We start from the raw sequence: 19,841 nt of genomic DNA, 5'->3' as shown, positions 1-19,841 counted from the left end.
TTTAGTTCTTGAGTGTAGTTTTTTCTCAACCCACAACTGAAATACAGCTACGCTAAACCTATTGCTGATTACAGCTGCAGCAACAGCATGAAACCACTGAACATATTTAGACAATCTAAAGAGAGAAATAAAAAGAAAAATGGCAACAATCAGTTTCAGAGGATGGAAAGAGAAGAAAAACAATGTTAAGGATTTAATGACACAGTACAGCTGATTTTATTTCAATTAGCATTACCACAAATTTTGATAAGATAAAATATTAAAATTCATGAGTATAAACAGTAATGCATGACAAGACGAAAAAGTCTCAATATTTGTAAGATTTTATTTTTATGTATAAACACTGTACATAAATTACTTTCTCTGCGACTAATATTGTACGGATAAGTGAAAAAAAATCCATAAAGATATTCTAACATCTTTTGTCAAAGTACCGGTCAGTTATGAGATATATATTTATATATTTTGTTCTGTCAGTTTCCGCTCTAGTCACCACTTGGGTTGGTTCAGGAATGAGATTGTACACTCAGATTTGATTATATGAACCACAACTGTGTCCCTTAAGAAATCAAAGCAGAAGAGAAACGATCAACTAGCTCACAGTCTGAAACCTCAGTCCTCACTTGTTGACAAAACATTTTGCTGAAAACAAGGACGCCCAGGACAGTACGAACCACTGAATTACAGTCACTGCCTTGCGAAAAAGACATTATATTAGTTCATCTGGGTGCAGTGGTCTTTGCATGTAAACACATTTGCTTTTTTTTCCTCCATTTTATCACTGACCAAGTCACCTTTAAGGTTTTATATAAAATGCAAAAAAAGAAGACAAAAACAAATCATAACTGAGTTTTTTTTTTTCCTTGGGTTGCTCTCTTTGAGAGTCCATTGTCCATTCAATGCAATAATGCAGACAAATATGTAGAATGGGGGTGTGGTTCAGTCAATGAGAGGAAGTGCCTCAAGTTTCTTTTTTGTATAATTGCAGTGTGTGTGTGGCACTTAGGCACAACTCCACTTCTCTAACATGAACCCTTTCCCTTAAGTCTCTGGGATAGGAGTTCTGGGAGTGTGTACACAGGAGAAAGGAGTTTGGGGAGAAGAGGGGCAGTAGTCTGTTGAAGAGCCTGTGCTGTGCAGACTGTTACCTCTTCCCAATCTCGCTCTGCCTCAGGAACTGGATATTGTTGGCACTGTCGGCTAGTTCAGGGTACTGCTCCACTGATAGTACATAGTAGCCGTCATAACCCAGCACCTTCCCAGAGCTGAGCAACTGCCTCTTCTCCCCCTCTGTCCAAAGACGCACTCCCTCCTCCCCGTCACGTACACGCTGCTGCTCCCGCGCCCATGCGCTTGACAGTGCTCTTTGGCGGGCCTGCTCTAAGACACGTGCCTTCTCCTCATCCAGTGTCATTCCATAGCGCACATGCAGAGCCAATGCGCCATACTGCAACTCCACATCTGCAAAGCGACGTGTCCGCCCATTGACCACGGTAGTGGACTGTGACACTGTTACGTTGACACCGTTCTCCAGGCTCTTGCGACCACTAGTGAGTCGCAGGGCGCCCAGGTCACTCTCAGGCAGGCTGGTCTTTATAAAGTAGTGTGTGTCGCGGCCTTCCACTGTGAAGTGCAGATCCTCTAGATAGAAGGCATTGTTGAGGACAGTGGCCACTTTAATGCAGTCCTCGTTTGCTATGTTCAGTGCATTAGTGGCCACCTGGCCTTTACTGGTAATGGCAAGCATTACACCTTTACCAATGAGAGATTTGACTGTGGCAAACCACAGCCAAGGTTTTTCCCGGCTTGAACGTCGACGGCTTAACTGGATCTCTGGCATCCTTTCAAAAGATAGGAAAGCCTTGGCCTGCCTCATAACCTCCTGCTGGACCCCTGAGATGGACTTAAGTTACCCAAAAAAGACAAAACAAATTAGTATTATAAATAATTGAATGGTCATATTTGTAAAAAATGAGTTTTAATTTTCCATCACATTCTTTTAAACTACAGTAGCAAATTTTGAAAGATCAAGATAAGTAGGTTATGTAGGACGCATAAAGTCAGACATATTCATATTCTTAAGGGGGGAAAAAAGGCATTAGATGACATACCGGTAGGTCGTCCCATAGTTGACTCTTCCTCATTTCCAGTGACGGCTGAGTGAGGTCAAATTTAGGGATGGGAAATCCGGGGATGACATTATGCAGGTGAAAGCCAAATGTCACAAGCCAGATGTTGACATCTATTAATGAAAGAACATACATTGTAAAAAAAAACCCACCTAATCATGGTTGTACAAACAAAACACCAATACAGTATGCCAGAAGGGCCCTCTCTTACCTGTGACATACTCCTTGACCTCATGCACCTTGCTGATGGGATTATTATTGCGGAACATGTACAAGTTGAAGGGAGCTGGGTCTTTGCCCACCCTGGTCCAGGTGCTAATATCTGGGGTGGTCCAACGGCCTGCTTGAATGTCATAGTCTCGCTCTCCAAAGTGCAGCAATCTTGTTAAAGGGTCATATAGGCCACCATGGAATCCAATAACCAACTGGAAGTCAGGGTTAGAGTCAAAGTAGATCTCTCCATAAGCAGTATATTGCACCTGCTTGAGGAGAAGCCCATTGCTGCTGAAGACTGCAAGTGGTGTTCCTGTGTTGTCACAAGCGATGTAAAACTCCTCACCACTGCTGATCTCCATGGCAAACAGATGGCCTTGCAGGTCATAGTAGAGCGATGTAATTTCAGAGCTTGAGTGGTTGTACACATGGGTGATGCGTGTTGGGTAGTTGAGGTCCGCATAAAAGAACTGAAGGTGCTGGCCCAGGCTATTACGAGAAGCCAGGCGTCTTCCTAGCCCATCATAGCGGTACTGGATAGTCCAGCCACTGGCTTTACTATGCACCCGGACCAAGAGCCCCTTGGAGTTGTACTCAAAGATCTCTGCACCCCTTTGCCGCAGAAAGCCATCTTCATCCATGCGATACTGCACGTCACCCAGCCGTGTGATGCGGTCCCGTAGGTCATAGCGAAGGGGGGTGAGTCGTGCACTGTTGCCAGGGTTCAGCAGGTGTAAGTTGCCATTCAGGTCATAATTATACCGCCACATCATTTTTTCATTCAGGTAGACTGTCTGCAGCTGCCCATCCACGTCATACTCATAGCCATATTTGGTGGTGTTGGCAAAAGGGCCAATCTTTATTTCTCTTTTGGTAACACGGCCCATGTTGTCATACTGAATGGTGATCCAGTACATGAGGGAGCGGAAGATCTCGTACTGGATCTCCTTAATGCGGCCATGGACGTCGAAGTGCTTTGTGTAGGTCATTACTGCTGTTGATATGATTTGGTTAATGTCGTAATAGATGACGCCGAATTTCCCAAACTGCTCTACCTTGCCGGAGATGTCGTCAAACTGATAAAGGTCTATAGGAAGCGGGGTCTCATTGATGACTCCTTGCATACTGGTGACTCGGAAGCTATTGTCATAGGTGTAGTCAAAGCGGGCATTAACCATGCCATCCTCACTGAAGCGGAATATCTGGCGATCCACCAGAGGACCTATCTGTCGATATCTGATAGAACAAATGAAACCCTCACTCTGAAGGTTGACAGTTTTAAGCACGCCTGCCGTCTCATCATAGGTGAAGCTGACTCGTGTGCTGTCGTATAGGATCTCAGACAACTTGTTCTGTCTCCGGTACTTATAGAGGACACGCCGGCCAGTGCCCAGATGTGCCACCCGCAAGAGCTGGCCATCCTCACTGTAGTCCACTGTAACTGAGGCATTACTTTCAGGTGGATTGTAGATGTTGCGGTAGTAACCGACAGAGCGGATAGTTTGCATGGTGTGACGGGCCACACTTGGCATAGTGATGGCAGAGAGTCGATCCTGCAGATCGTAATCAAAAATGTACTGCCGCTGGCTGTGTAAAAGCAGCACCATGGACTGTAAATCAAAAGGTGGGAGAAAGGAGAAATTAACCTAAACAATTCATTACTTTTCTTACATGCTATTAAAATGCAAATGGTGTGTAAGAGCAGGTATTAACGCTCCATTTAGTGATTATTTCCTTGCCTAATTGAGTTCTCCTTGACCCTCAAGCTTCTAAATGCAGGTCTGTTGAATGTGCATTGCTGCATAAATATAAAATGTACTGCAATTACTGGCTTTAGCCTCATGATGTGCCCATACTTATCTCAATAAGGTGAGTTGAAAACGGTTTTCGTGCTCTGAATATTGTGGAACTGGAGCATCAATAAAAAGGGGTTTTAAAATGCATCTGTATGCTAAGCTGGAAGCTTGAGGTAAACAAACAAGTCAGCAAGTTGTCTTTGAGTTAGGAATGATGGAGGCCTCATGTTTATTCTGTACCTGTTTTGGGTCTTGTTGGACAATGTGAGAGGTGAATTGAAGCAAAGGATGATAAATAAGTGTTTCTTGCCGTGGGGCTTAAGTACTGACATCCCCAGAGCCTTTCGTTGAATGGATCTGAGACTGTGGCATTCAGAGCTGCCGCATCACTCTATACGTATATACGTCTTGCCTGATAAAATAAGCACACAGACTGACGTCTGCAGATTTTGAGGGATATCCTTAGAGGCCTCTCCATCTTGGGGAATTGCTACAGTAGTTGTCTACCTTTGAGAAGCCTTCACCTTGTCAACCATACTTGGACAGACATTATTCTAGTTCCCTAGGCACTGCTGGTGGCGTATGTTTGATATCCTCTCACTGGTCACGCTACCTGCTCATGTGGCAGGCGACGGAAAGACAGACTATCCATGCATATTTAATCTACACTTTTGCACAGTGGTTTTTCTTGCCACAAAACTTTTGTTTTGCCACAAAACCTGAGTGCTCTCTTGCAGGAAACTCATTTTTTTATCTGTCTGAAACTGCAAAATTATTTCATAATATTTAAACAACTATATACACAAGTGTACAGCATACAACAGCCAAAAAATGTGTGATGTCCTGGAAGTATGAAGGGTTGGGGGTACAAGTTATTCTTTTCATATCACTCTTTGTCTCTTTCTTTATGGTATCCTTAGGCTGAGCTCAAACCCTGAGTTTTCCCTGCAGTCTCATTTTAAGACTGTATCTTTGTCTATATGAGACTTTACTAAGCCATTTCCCTCAAACATCCACAACATCCAGTTTCTCTCCCTCTCTGCACATACCAGTTTTTGAAGTCTATAAACCACCCACATGGGCCTCTTTTTTGTACAGCTATTTCCCGGTTTTCTTTGGACCAGCAAACTTCATGTTTATACTGCTGACACAGTGATAATGGTGTGCTTCATGAGAAACAATTCAAAGGGAGTAATCATCAGTAAATCGATAGTTAACTCAAAGAAACAGTTCACCCAGAAATTACGATTTTGGTCATTAATTACTTGCTCCCATTTTGTTCCAATCCAGTATTCTTATGTGATGGCTGCATTTCCATACAAGGTAAGTGGAATATTTATACTACCAATCTCCAAAAAGCATTTACCCTTAATGCCAAGCCTTACATAGGTTAGACTTACAATTGATCATTTAAATTAGTGCTGCAGTATCAAATGTATGTGCTTGCAGCATTTGACGCAAGGAACTTAGTACTTTACAAATACTGTCTAAACATCCTTGCAAAATAACCTTTGGAAATTTCTGACAAATAACAATACATATGCAATGCACTCTAACAAATCTTCTGGTAAAAGATTCCTATCTACTGTTTAAAAAAATTCTCACCTTGTCCAAATAGGTGTAACTCCAGGTTTTGCCATCAGCAAAGGTTCTGGAGACTATGCGTCCCTGGCTGTCGTATTCTACCCTCTCAATTGTGGGTCCTCTCTGGATGCTTGTGACCTGGCCAGAGCTGGAATAGGTGAGGTTGACAGACATCAGCTTACTGCTGGGCACCCATAGTGTAGGATGACCAGAAGCATCATACACAATCTTCAGAAGGAACTTTCGATGGTCATCATATATTTTCTCTGTGCGCAGTGAGCGGTCATAGTCCACAGACAGCAGGTTTCTACCGTTGACCTTTATGATAGGAAAACAGAATATTTATCAGAATATTTTATTGATTAGAACATTAATTGCTAACAACAGGTATAGTATTTTTTGTGTGGAGTTGAAGACTAAATAGAACACAAAAATGTCATACATTTTGGCCAACAACACATTTTCACAATTTTCACAATTCTCCTAGTCTCATTTTTTGCTAGCCACTCAGAGGTTTTGAAATGCCAGAGCAGTTTCCCAAATATTAATCATGGTTGCTTTATTGATGCTCTGAGATGGCCTGCTTCTTTTGTGGAACAAATAAGAAGAGGAAGAACAACAGAGGACACTGTAACAATTCAGCTGCTCTTCATAACTCCTCTTCATAACAAAAGAAAAATATAGAAAAATAATAGAATTATAGTGCGGTATACTTGTAATAGTGGTCTAATAAGTTTTCTTTCTAGTATTGCAAAATGTTCTGTATGCTTTCTCAAAAATAAAAAAACACTGAATTACAAAAAAAGAAAAATAATAAATAGTCTGATTCATTGACAGAAGCTGATGACTAGACAAAAGCTTTTCTTAAGCCATTCTCTAGTTCAAATAGCAATGTGGATATGATATGGCAATTAAGATCAAAGATGAAGCCTCTTATTTCAGTCATACAGTACCAAAAAGAGTAATGTACAGACATAATGTATGTTACACATCTAATATATATGACTCTTGATAAAGATTCGTCTTAATGACATTTTTACATACCCTGAGTTTCCTGCCGAAAACTACAACCTTCCCCCTGTTCTGTTCTTTTCTGAAGCGCCACTCCACCAAGTTCTGTCCATTCTCTCCGGGCAGGGTCATGTTTCTTCTGGCCACTGTTGGGTTGGATGCGCCTGCAAGAATATGAGGCTCGGTCTGGAAGTGAGAGTCCATTCCATTGGCGTAGATGACCCTCATAGAGTTATCATAGCCAACCTGGTAGCTGTTTCTTAGTTGATCTATGAAGAGGAAAACCATTGAAACGAGAAGTAGTGGGGGGAAAAAGCAGAAGATAGGTTATGAGGATTAAGTTAAGACTGTGAATTCAGTGTGGCAGGATCACCACCTTGATTTTTATTTTCAAGTCACATCCTATTTAGTTAAGAAGGTTAGAAAGGGATTTGTAAAAATAAAACCCCATGAGACATTAACTTCTTTGGTTTGTGCCGCGGTTGCGCTGTAACACATAAATACATAATCTTCTTTGATCTAATTAAATTCACTTTAATCTAATTACTTTTCCCAAATTCACCCTATTGCTGTCTGTTACCTCACTATATTAAACTGAAGTGTGTAATTTCTGCATCACCAACTAAAATTGCAAATATAACTTTTTAAACAGGTTTCCCATCTGCTACTGGTTGAATAAATGGATTGAGCTGTTCCAAACTCAGGCCACTGGTAGGTTTTATAAACCTACAGATGTCTTACTTGTTGTCTTTACATATTAAGCTGGGCTAAGGTTATTAAAAGTATTTTAACATTAAAAGAATTCAGCTTTAAATTGTGCTATGCAGATATATTATTTCAGAGCCCAGCTGTCCAGTTTGTTTTCATTCCCTGTGGTGCTGTGATTATAGTGAAACTATAAATTACCATCTGACAATTTTAGCTCTAATGAATGAGTAATGAGTGTTTGGTCATTAATATTGATTTAACCTGTGAGTTACAGCTTGATTAGCAGTGTGGAACATTTCCAAGACTTAAAGCAACAAGTCAGTTTAAAACACCATCAGGGGTCATTTTTAATAATGATAATACAGTAGAGACTTGCCGCACCTTGAACTAATGTGTAAAATGAGTCAATGGAGGAGAGGTTGGTGGTGATGCTGACATCGTCATCTCGGCCTGAGGTCTCAATGTCCACTGTTAGTGCTCTGTCCATCTCTCCAATCAGACTGGTGATAACCCCGGTGGGGAATGTCACATTGGTCAGGCGTCCCTCACTGTCATAGCTGAAAATCAAAAATGCCATTAGAGCACCTTTTGCAGTTGGACCTCACTGACGTGTAGTCAGCAGTTCTCATGATGGAATGACATTAAGCAGACCAGTGTGCATGTACCGTTTATAGTCAGTCTTGTTTGGGCCTTGTTTATGTGTATGCTATCTGACAGAGGTCAAATGGACAACCTGATCGTGTACACTAGTCAAAGAAAAATATGTCATAAACAAAAGTGGAGAAAAAATGTGAAATAGGCTGTTTCTGTCCAGTGTGGTTTGCTTTTTGACAAATGCTGCCTAGTTTGAGTTGCCTTGCACACTCACAACTGGCCTGAGGCATTTTCTATATAAAAACGGGATTAATTCTTACCCACAAACATCATAAAAACTTCACTCATTGAAGTCATAATCATTTAGGTTTGTCAATGCCTGCAATGTCTTTGTGGTTATTGCAGGGTAAGCGCACAGACGCTGTGTCCAACATGTTGGCCAGAAGGACCTACCCCAGACTGGCATTATGCAAAACCTTTTGGTACACCACCAGCCGGAAAATGTCATTCAAATTCATTTAGCATTTTCACCATGCTCTAAATAGCATGTGGTGAAATTAAATGGTAGGTTCTGTAACTACAGGCTGCATTTTTGCAGAAGGAGAAGACTTAGAGAAGCATTAAACCCTGCAGCAGGAATGTATACTACAACAATCTTTAAAAAGGTAAAAACTCAATCTTCATTTTTTTTTTTTTTTTTTATCTGTGACCACACTGAATATCTGAGATTTAAAATGTAATAATAATAAAAAAAGATATACAGAGGTACAGTTTTCTACAGTGTAAATTAATTAGTAGAAGCACTCACTCATAAAATGTGGTCCAGCCAATTTGGATGCTTTTGGTGGCTAGCAGGCCGCTGTTACCATGGTAGGTGAAGAGCACTAGCTCCTGCCCCTGTGCTGTGAGGGTCTTAAGTCCTCCATTTGTACCAATTGTCAGCCAAATGACCTGGTTGTCAGGGGCAACAATGCGCACTGGCATTCGATTGGGGTCACGACGAACCCGTAGCGTATTTCCACTGCTATCTGTTACAGCGGTGACATCATCCTCATTGCTGTAGCTAAAGTTGTACTTATAGTCACCAGTGACCAAGCTCATAGTGTACTGATGTGTTCCGTTGGAGTCAAACACATAGAGTTCTTGCGAGGCAGGTGAAGCAACTTCATAAAGACCTGAAGAGCCTTGCGGAGGTCGATTGTGACGTATGGCGCGGATTCGAATGTTTCCCAGGTCAGCTACGTAGAGCGTTCCATCGGGAGAGACCACCAGAGATGAAGGAGCATTTAGCCTAGCATCTTTGGCATACCCATCGCCTGTCTGATAACAGTCACAGTTAGCGTCATTCTTGCAGTCGCAGTCAGAGGGCGCTCCTGCCAAGTGAGAAATCTCGCCGTCCGTGCTGACTTGTCTGATGCGGTTGATCTTCTTTTCATCCGTCTCAGCAATATAGAGCACACCGCTGTATGACAGAGCAATGGCTGTCGCACCTTCTAGAGTGGTCTGGATGGCACGCTTTCCCATGGTATACTCGATGCCCGGCACCTGGCAATGCATAGGTCTGCCTGCCACAATTCGCACCTGCCTATTCTCGGTTATCTGTAGTACAACGTTGTTGTCAAGCACATAGATAGAGTTGTCCATAGGGTTGATGGCCAGGTCTGTAGGCCACTCTAACCGCACCTGGGGAAAGGACAGACCAAACAGGGAGGTAGATCACTTACAGAAACTGGCTTGCATATACACACAGACACATTATTACATCTACCGCCTGCTCTCTCACTCTGTGCACAGTTGATGTTTGGGTCTGACACTGATGAAGAAGGATCTGTTACTTTGGAGGCTTAATACATTGGATGCCTCTAGTTCATTCGATTTGCCTGTCGCTGGGTCATTTATTTTGCAAGGGGATGCAATTCCTCAGCGCCTACAGGGAACAACTGTCTGGCAAACAAAAGCACAACCAGAACAACATTGTCCACATGGAGGACTGGAATACCTCCACTACTTCAACAAGGCTGTTAAAGGAGGTTTGCAAGGACAGTCTTGTTTGGACGTCTATTAATAAAATAAAATCATTCACCAGCACACACTTTCTCTCAGACACACAGAGAAAAGTGCAAGTATTCTTCCCTTGATCATACATTGTCTTGTCTATCTGAATTATCTGGTTTCAATATTTCTTGAATACAGTCTCGACAACTTCAATAACTCTGCCAAGTGCCCGTGGGAAAAACTTATGCAACTGCATAATCTTTAACTCACTCTTGTGAAGATTTGCTGACAATTTAATTGTCAGTCTGTTCCTAAAGCTTTGAATGAACATTGATGGAGACTTATTCTCAATGAAATCAACTTGTATAGCATGTCTGGGACTTTCCTCAACAAGGTGTCTTCGTTTCTTCTCCTTGGTTCTCTTTCTGTCCATTCACTCTTTTCCTTCCTGCTATGAACCTGCACCCTGACCACAAAGGCAGGTTAAGCGTCTTTGAAGAGCACCACATTAAAGCGTAATGGTTCTGAACTACAGCGGCTCCTGTGGATAAAAGCTTTCTCTGCTCAGCCATGGCCCGTCTGTGATTCCACCTTCTACATAATACATGAACTCAAGACCAGATTTTACTCAGGGCAAACGGATTTTACTTGGGTGCGCCACAACATGCCACCTAAAATGTTTCATCAACTCCCAGGTCACCACCTGATATGCAAAATCACAACTAGGTAGCCTCAAAAGCAGAGAGAGTACTTTTGTATTCTCTGGGGACCAACTTGATTTAGACTGAAGATTTTAAGACCCAGATTTAACGAAGATTTCCTTGTAGAGCTTTTTGAGTTTTTTTTTTCTGCCCTCCCTATTGGCTTAACTGAGGTAGGTGACAGTTGTGTAGGTTGAGCTGTATATATCCTTAATGATGCACATCGATGACTCGCTACAGCAAACGTTTGGGTAATTGTGAGGCTGACACCAACTGTCTGGGTCTGTCCATACTTCACTGAGCTTCACTGAGCCTGGACCCAAGGGTATGTTAGACAACCGCCTTATGTCTCATCCCCAACCTCCATCACTTAGACAGAGACAAATGGGGTAGTTGGGGAGACCAGAAAATAGAAAGAGCAGGAAGGAAGGATGCTGCCTAAGATTATGAATAGTTTTCTAAAGTTTACTAAACACTGCAAATCACCCATTTTCAAGACAAAGGCCCTTTTGATAATAAAGTTGCAAGTAAAAAGGAGTCTCACTCCTACCACACAATAGAGATGTGCTACCAAAGAACACAGTTTCTTGTTTGTTGGGTTGGCTGATATGTAGCATCACATACATTTTCAGCTATTGCCATAGCAGACATACTCTATTTGCAGTCAGCTATGATTACAGTAATTTATTCCATAATGTGCCCTATCAGAGTGGGGTACTGAGATAAAACTAGTATTAGTCAGCTGATCATGTGATCTCAACTGGAGTTCACATAATGAGAATTACTCCATGTAAAATAAAGCAGCTTTTATTAGGCTACTGATTTGACTGCAGTCTTCATCTCATGGGAGTGTGCATCATCTTAATCATATTTTTCAAATGTACCATTTATTTTTTGTGTAAAACTTTTTTAATGAGGAAAAAACTACAGAGTGGACCTGTCAGCAATGTCATCCAAGAAATTCTAACTGATGATGTTTTCCACAGACTCATTAAGCTAAGGTGATTATATGCATTTAGCACCAGAGGGAGAGCAGCCATGGGGGGGAGCTCCAGGTCTTTAAGAAAGTTTCTCTGGTTTTTGTTTGGGTGGAGGCTGCTACAGAGGGCTGATCTCAGGCTTTTGGTTTTCACTTCATTCTAAAAGTGTTCCTGATTTGGGCCTTAAAGTATGTCTTGAGGTCAGTGTATAGATAGGAGGTCATAGTGCAGTCTACTGTAAGTAGTTGGATAGAAAAAAAATGTAAAAGTCTGCAAGCTGTAAAACTCTCAGTTATGGTCCTTTAAATAACAAACTATTACTTACAGGGTTCCGGATAAAACAAATGTTTAATAATTATAAACAAATTGTAAATAAATACAAAATAATATTAAAATGTATTTTTAAATAATCATTCAACAAATCCCCTCTGAAAACACTGTATCAGGGGCAACATGAAAAACAATTCTGCCTTCCAGTTCAAATGAGGCAACAGTTTCAATTGATTCCAGCCTTTGCTTTTATCTTTGAAACGAGGCCAGTCATCCTAACACCACTTCAGTGATAAAGCTAGAGGATCAGGTTTAAACAGCTAAATCTTTGTACTGAGAATCACAGATCACATTCTGAAATAAATCAAAGTTTGACCTTTCTGCCTTTAAATATTTGTTTTAGCCCAGTGGCATAACTGGACTGAATTCAACTCTATAAATCAGCTTTCAGGTTAGAAGTATTGCAGCTTTTCTTTTGTTTCAGCAATAAATAGACAAATTAATAATTAAATAATAATCAAAAATAATTCAAGCAGTGATGTAGAGCAGGTGAGTATAGATATATACCTGTCCGATATGCATGCTGGTATCACAGGTCAGAGGGCGAGCAGATGTAAGGTCATTAGACCCCAGCAGTGTTGAGATGATGCCATTCCGGTCTACTTTCCGGATCATGGTACCATCCACAAAATAGATGAATCCGTTCTTATCCACAGCAATGCCTACATAGAGAGGGGGAGGGGGGCAGATGTGAAATCTGCAAATAGACACACACACTGCACCTGCAAACAGGCGAAACACGACTGATACACATGTCACGCTTGCCCCTGTGGTTTCCAGGTCACTGAAGACGCGGCACTTGGTGAATTATTCACAATGTGCTTTTGGGTGGTGAATTATTTCTGAGCTAAGAGTGATGTTGAGAGCAAGTAATATGCAGGAAGCAGTTGTTTTTTTTTTATCTTGTCAGAGCTAAAACCATGAGGTAAGGAACTGAACCCTTTGGCGCTCTGATTCAGTGAGGATCATAGGCCTCACTAGTTCTCTCATAGAAATGTACTTACTAGCTGGATGTTACTGTGTTGATAACTTTAAATGAAACCAATATTACTTTAAAAGCAAAACAAAACATATGCACATGTGTGTGTGTGAGAGAGAGAGAGAACAGAAGTATGTCATGTTTAGCTATAGTAGTCCATATTGATTTGCGGGTGTTCGGTCTCTTCACCTTTGGGTCCCAGAAGTAGCGCCTCGGTGGCCTTGCCTCCATCCCCACATCGAGCCTCATCAAATGGCAGACACTGCTCTCCGGTCCCTGCCACAACCTCTGCGTTCTGCAGCAGCTCTTTGGTTCCTGTTAGGGCTTTAGGCCTGAAGATTCGTCGTGAGTTGGTATCCGAAACATACAGCTGACCTGTCATCGGGTCTGTTGCTAGGTAGTATCTATGTGCGGGATTGTTGCTAATGGGACAAAGGTAGAAATTTCACAATTACAAGAATGACAAAATAGTTTACTTATACAGAAATTTAAACAAACATATACAACAAAAGGATAGGAAGTAATTTCATTTTTTTTTTGGCCAAATGACACAAGCTTACAGATAACTGAACAGATTTGAACTGAAAACTTCTTTTTTTAGTTGTCTTTTGTCCGTAAACCATTATGATAATATTCATAAAATAACAACCACAAAGTTTTAAGTTGGTGAAAGCTTACGGATGTATAGAAATGTGATCACTAATCTTAGGCTATTATGTTTTATTGTTAAAGTGGATGTACTGTACTTGTTTGGCCTGGCCAGTTAGAGGGGAAAGGAGTTGAGCACTCTGTCAGAGTGAACCTAATGCGTTATGACTGGAAATCACTATCGTCTGACACAACCATAATGATGCCCACCAAACTGTCACATCCTTTCAATCATTTGCACTTCCCACCCACACCCCTACAACAAAGGAAAAAGCCAGCAAGCAACATGAAGTGATGTATCTGCTGAAGAAATTCAACAACTTGTCGCAGTGTTTCAATTAGAAGTGACTAAGGACTAAGAATAGAGCACAGACACCTTGCAAGAGGGTTGGCTGCGGGGCAGACCATTCTCGATATGTTTTGGAACAGATGGCGGCTGCTGTAGCTGAAACCTCTGCTTTGTACAGTAACTGACTAGCTTTTAATCTATATTTTTAGATAACCTCACTTCCTGATCCTGATCCAAATTTACAGAGTGATGTTGGGCTTCATGTTTGAGCTCATTTTTTGGTTAGATATTTTGCAAAACCTAGTAAGCTGCTTATGGAGGTAGGAATTTAAGCCATCACAGGCATGCTCCTGATGTGAAGGTCACCTAAGGGACCTAATTTTAGTGGTGTTTAGAAAGCAGCAAAGAAGCTCATTACATTAAAGTGTGTTTACAGTAAGGTTGCCAAAAGTACCTGTACTTTGGTACCAAGTTTATATGTACAATTAAAAACGCAACACACCAGTCTTTCTACAGTACTAGTAGTATCGAGTACCAGGCCAGTCTGGTACCCGCTGATAGGTGCTGCTTTCAAACGATCCCATCTGTATATGTGTGAGCGCTCTGTGAAGATTGTCAAAGGTTTCTATTTACAATGTGTTTTTGCAGCGTTGAGCATTCATGTTTGACATTTTTGCAGTGTAGACAGATTTTTGATTATAATGGGAGTTTTCACTCAAGTCAGTGAGCTTTCGCTACGGTTGAACTGAAGGGATATCAGCTTTGTTGATTATAAAGACAGCACTCTTTGTTTAGGACCGAGTGTTGTGGGAGCTGAACGAGGCCGCTGGAGTGATTGCGCAACACATGCCTCACGAGCAGCAGAACTTTAATTATGCCGCAGTCACCAGCACCGCTCCGCTTTTCTGATCATGAGTGTGAGGTAACGCAGCTCTGTTTATCATATTAGATACATTTGAGTGTGTTGAAAATGATGTTATAACGTTACTCCGCGCGTTCACTCGGCGGCTGCTGTGAGACACTGTTACACACTGCAGTAAGATTTTAGAATATCATATTAAATGCTGGATGGCTTGTGTTTATAAATTGCATGCAGTTCATTTTAAAACCTATTGTATGATGGAGAAAATGCTGTGATACTAAATAATGCTGCATCTGATTATGTTATGTTAGCTACTTCACAAAATAGTATTTTTCTCTGAGGCATGGTAAAGCTTGGTACTCGAAAATAAATCAAGAAAATTAGATTTAAACAATAAGACTAAACTTGTTGAGCTATATAACAATAATTAGTTTTCTGTCTATAAATATATCAAAACAGTTGTTCCCTTGTCTATTAAAACATGTAATATATTAAAGAGTCTTTGGTGTTTTCATGGTTTTCACTAAATAAAACAGGAAACCGAGGGTAACACGGGCATGATGCAATTGACAGGCGACTCCTCACAAGTCCCGGAGCCTTGGTTAAAATTGCAATTTTCTCACGATTTTCAAATAGTTGGAAACATTTGGGATATTGTAAGTACTCAACTGAACAAAATATATAACACTGGCCTAGTGGTTTATGGATATTTTACTGCAAAATTCTTACATATTGCACCTTTAAGTCAAAGTGTAAGTGCAATAGACTTGCCACTTATTGGGCCCTATAATACACCCGGCGCAATGCGGCGTCAAGGCGCAGCGCAAGTGTGTTTGCTAGTTTGCGTCCGGCGCCTTTCGCGTTTTCTCGTTCAGCGCCACATCCTTAAATTAGTAAATGCATTTGCGCCAGTTAGTGCTGGTCTAAAAAAGAGGTGTGTTCAGGTGCATTGCCGGCGCATTGCTATTTTAAGGAGCTGAAAATAGACTGCGCCATAGACCAACTCAAACCTGGTCTAAAGTCTAAAGTCAATGGCGCAATATTTTTTTGTTAGAGCGCGTTGGTAGAAACTGCGCCTCTGGGTGCGTCAACAGTGCACGTTGGACAGGGATGCGCATCACACAAACATGCCAATGATGAACGAAATTGGCTAATTAATTGAATAATCGTGCCAATACACACACATATATATTAACTGACTCATTGCGTGGAGCTATTTGAAAGCCTGCATTTGCAAGCCCGCTTTAACTTCGCGCATGTATTTACGTATACGTATAATCATTACTAGCATTAAAATTATCAAACTTAATTTATTTCATATATTTAAATTTTAAATAGTTAAATAAAAAAAAAAATAAAAAAAAAGTTTTTGCTATGGTACTAAGAACCAAAGGGCTAAGAAGGTGTCAGGATGATGTTAATTATTGTTGCAATGTGGCACAGATGCCACATCACCCTTAGAGTAAATACAGATCAAACAGGCTAAAACTAATATACCATTTTACTGTGCCAAATGGAAACAAATGTGAGTTCTGGGAGTGAAGCAGGGAGGGTAGAGGATTAGAGAAGGCTTGGTTTAAGGACACTGAGGTTTGGGGTCAATAATCTCCTAAGTTTATGAGGCTCTGTGGAGTATTAGGCTATATGGGCGTGCCTTGATGACACATACAGATGGGCCGAGACATCTGGGACAGGAAGTCGAAGGCTAGCCATTAGGTGGCTTATAATGTTCACCAGCCAGAAACAGTGGTTGTGAATTAATAACTCTTAGCACTTATTAATTCAGAGTCATTAATGCTTAATGGGTCGTTTTTGTTTTTCAGAAGCATTGAGAAATGTTGGTGAAAAGATGGATTTGTCTAAAAATACGCTCTTTTAATTACGTACACTGAACGATTTTGCCCACACACAATGTAACCATATAGCTAAGTTGGCCTTTAATTCCATTTTAAATGATTTGGTAGGAGACAGAGAGGAATGGTTAGCATGTCCACGGGATTCCTAAATTTATCCCTAGTTGCAAATTTATTCAACAGGCTCTAATGGCTTTGGCTCGCCCACCTCAAATTACTCGCATTTATTTCCATTCATGAGCTCCATACTTCTGCGATTTAACACTACAGAGGTTTCAAACAGAACTTAATGTAGGATATCAACATCTACAACGCTCTGTTCATCGCCCCTCAACTGGAACTATTCAAACATGTGTGGGATGATGAGGGCCTATTTGCAGTGTTTATCAGGAACTTTTGCTTGTCCAGGGTGGAGACATTTGGAGCTGAAGTACTGGAGTCCTGTCAAGAGAAGTTTATGTCCTGAATCCTTCCTGAGAAAACAGGTCTACACCAGTGTCAGCTAAAATGGACGTCTGTGTATTTTACTTAAACCTTTTCTGGCCAGAGAATCAAAGGCGCAGACAAAATTCAAAAAACAAACTATTTCTTTCTAAGCTACATGAGGTATCTTTTGACTTTCTGGTATGCTGTATGCAATATGCCACATTAAAAGAAAATGTTTTACTTGAGTTCTACACAAATGCCTGAGCTAAGCTACCCTTATAACCACACAGTGAAGCAAGAAAAAAAGGGTTGAAAGGAATTTCTCATTGTGTTGGGAAGACATGGGAACTTCCCCATGGGATTAGTGATGTTGATTTACAAAGCAATGACAAACTAAGACTGTGTTTGAAGAAAAATTATAGCCATTATTTTGCATTATTCTAACGATTTTGTCAGGAATTCAGATCTGTTGTCATAACCTGTACTGTAGTGTTTTCAATGAAACCACACCATTCATGCACAATTAACAGATACATCTGAAGAAGTCCATATAGTGAAGTTCAAGTCTGAGACCACATTGAAAATCCGGGATACATACTGTCGTTTAATCCTGGAATTAAAATTTGATTTAAAAATTGAAAAGTTCAGATTTAATTTTAGATGCTTCCAAAGAGCATCCTGTATGTGCAATGGATTATCAGGTTTCACACAAACTTCAAGTAAAATGAACACTCAAAATGTTATACATATTAAAAACATTACTAGTGGTCTTAGGCTTTCAGACCTCACTTTACTGAAGATTTGGGCAATGAGCTTTAAACCAAATGAAGTATGAGTTAAATAATACAAAGAAAATCAAACACACTTTAAGAATGATCTCAAAATGTCATTGCTACTCTAGAAACATCTGAAGCAGATGACACACATTTACATTACATCTGATGGCATGCAACATCCATTATGAGGACAATATCACTTTAAATAATAGACTGCACCAGAATGGAAGGAGCTGTGCATTAATGAGATGGCTTACCTATGTCTGAAATCTTTATTTCTTAGGATAGCAGAGGAAAAAAGAACAGAAATAAGACAGATAAGAAAAGGGAGAGAGAGAGTAAAACAGCAGAAGCACATAAATCTTGTCAAGAAAGTGAAAAAAAAAAAAACAGGTGTGCATAATATTAATCACATAGACGGGAAATAACGCAGCGAGACAGGGCCGTTAACTGTACTTTGTCTTGTTTCTTAAACAGAGTTGGATGTGTGAATATTCCACCTGGGAACTGAAGAACAGTATGAGCTCACAGCACATGCTGAGGTTAACAGGCCCATAATAGCAAATTGATTGTGTCCCAGACAATGAAAAGCAATTCCTTAAACATTGCCTTTAGCCGCACAGAAGCCACGCTGTGAATATGTCGCACAGAGGACCACCATTTCATTTTCTTCATCCATGTGTTTAAGTGCTTTAATGAAGGAATTTAATTTACAGGAGCAGCAGACACACAAAGATGATACTGAAACCTGTTAAGTGCTGGGCCATTTATAGAGAACTCGTGTGAGTGCACATACGAGACATTTTTGTGTGGGTATCAAGTTGGGGGCAGATGGAATGAAAGGAAGATGATAAGAAAAGGTTAAAAATACAGTAAGTGTCAATGACAGAAAAACACAGGCACGGAAAACATGAGATGGAAAACGAGAGGCGGCTAAAAGGACGAGACAGACGATTTAAGGGGAAAGAGAAAGGAATAAGAGATAAGGAAAGAGAGGAGATAAGAGGTAGCGGTCATGTATCACCGCAATGGCTAAATGAGGTGCTGCAGGAGAGCAGAGAGTGACACGGAGGGCCCTCTAGGCCCCGCCGAGTGTGAGGGAAGAATTTATGATCGTTTCAGCGAGAGTCCATAAAAGACCCGAGACGCGGCTCTGATTTCATATAGAGGAACCCTGAGAGCACTTTGAAAGAATATCTACGCGTCTCTGTTTGTGTGGATGTGTGAGCCCACTCTAGATCTAAAGAAAGGAAATGACAGGTCTTGAGGTTTGAAAGAAAAGGGCACATGTGTTCACCTCATGCTTGTAATGTATCAGCTCTGCACTTCTGCACTTCATGGTGTTTTGATTATTCACACACTGTGATCACAGTCAGGAGAGAATACAGTTTGAATATTTGAGATAGTTTAGATTATTACATTAATATAAGCATGCTGCACTAAAATTAAACCACAATTTCTTTTTTTTTAATGGATACTGAACAATCAAAACTAATCATTCTATTACAGAGGTGGCACATCTGACCGTGCTTTTTGTTGATATCTTCCTGTTAAAGGAAAAATCTGTCATAATTTACTAACTCTTGTGTCAATCCAAAACTGTAGTGCTGTAACTTTTGGCTAAACTGCTGTAAAAGAAATGAATGACGTGAGTTTTTGAATGCCAACTGAAATGAAACTCAACCACAATAGATTTGGTGCCTTGTAACCAACAAAATACAATTACATTTCAATAAAAAATAAACATACTTAGAATCAACAGCTTCTTGAAATGATAAACTTTATAACCATACTATAAATCTCAGTGATTAATCTCTTTGAAGATACAAAAAACTTTGTTTAGTTGGCAGAAATACTCTGAGAGATAAACACTGTTATTTCTCTGAGCCCAGTAAATAAACAGACACACACACACACACACACACACACACAGACACACAGCCTTTGATGTGGGCTGGACGAGCTCA

The 19,841-nt window shown here is 40.6% G+C and overlaps 1 protein-coding gene across 8 annotated transcripts in view; it reads right to left on the bottom strand.

The window, feature by feature from the left end:
• Positions 1-367: 367 nt before the first annotated feature.
• tenm3 (teneurin transmembrane protein 3) overlaps positions 368-19,841 on the bottom strand; it is a 284,146-nt gene continuing 264,672 nt past the window's right edge. For all 8 annotated transcript variants that reach the window (XM_067404649.1, XM_067404648.1, XM_067404651.1 and 5 more), the window contains 9 exons: positions 13,210-13,442; positions 12,549-12,703; positions 8,844-9,718; positions 7,823-7,998; positions 6,767-7,002; positions 5,744-6,040; positions 2,341-3,952; positions 2,112-2,242; positions 368-1,903 (listed from right to left, as the gene is read on the bottom strand). In XM_067404649.1, the coding sequence (XP_067260750.1) occupies positions 1,145-1,903; positions 2,112-2,242; positions 2,341-3,952; positions 5,744-6,040; positions 6,767-7,002; positions 7,823-7,998; positions 8,844-9,718; positions 12,549-12,703; positions 13,210-13,442 (4,474 nt within the window). In that variant the 3' untranslated portion in view covers positions 368-1,144. The remainder of the gene's footprint in view (positions 1,904-2,111; positions 2,243-2,340; positions 3,953-5,743; positions 6,041-6,766; positions 7,003-7,822; positions 7,999-8,843; positions 9,719-12,548; positions 12,704-13,209; positions 13,443-19,841) is intronic.

This window comes from Chanodichthys erythropterus, chromosome 12 (genome assembly GCF_024489055.1).
Source record: "Chanodichthys erythropterus isolate Z2021 chromosome 12, ASM2448905v1, whole genome shotgun sequence".
In the NCBI taxonomy this organism is placed as follows: Eukaryota; Metazoa; Chordata; class Actinopteri; order Cypriniformes; family Xenocyprididae; genus Chanodichthys; species Chanodichthys erythropterus.
This window is presented reverse-complemented; position numbering and strand designations above follow the sequence as displayed.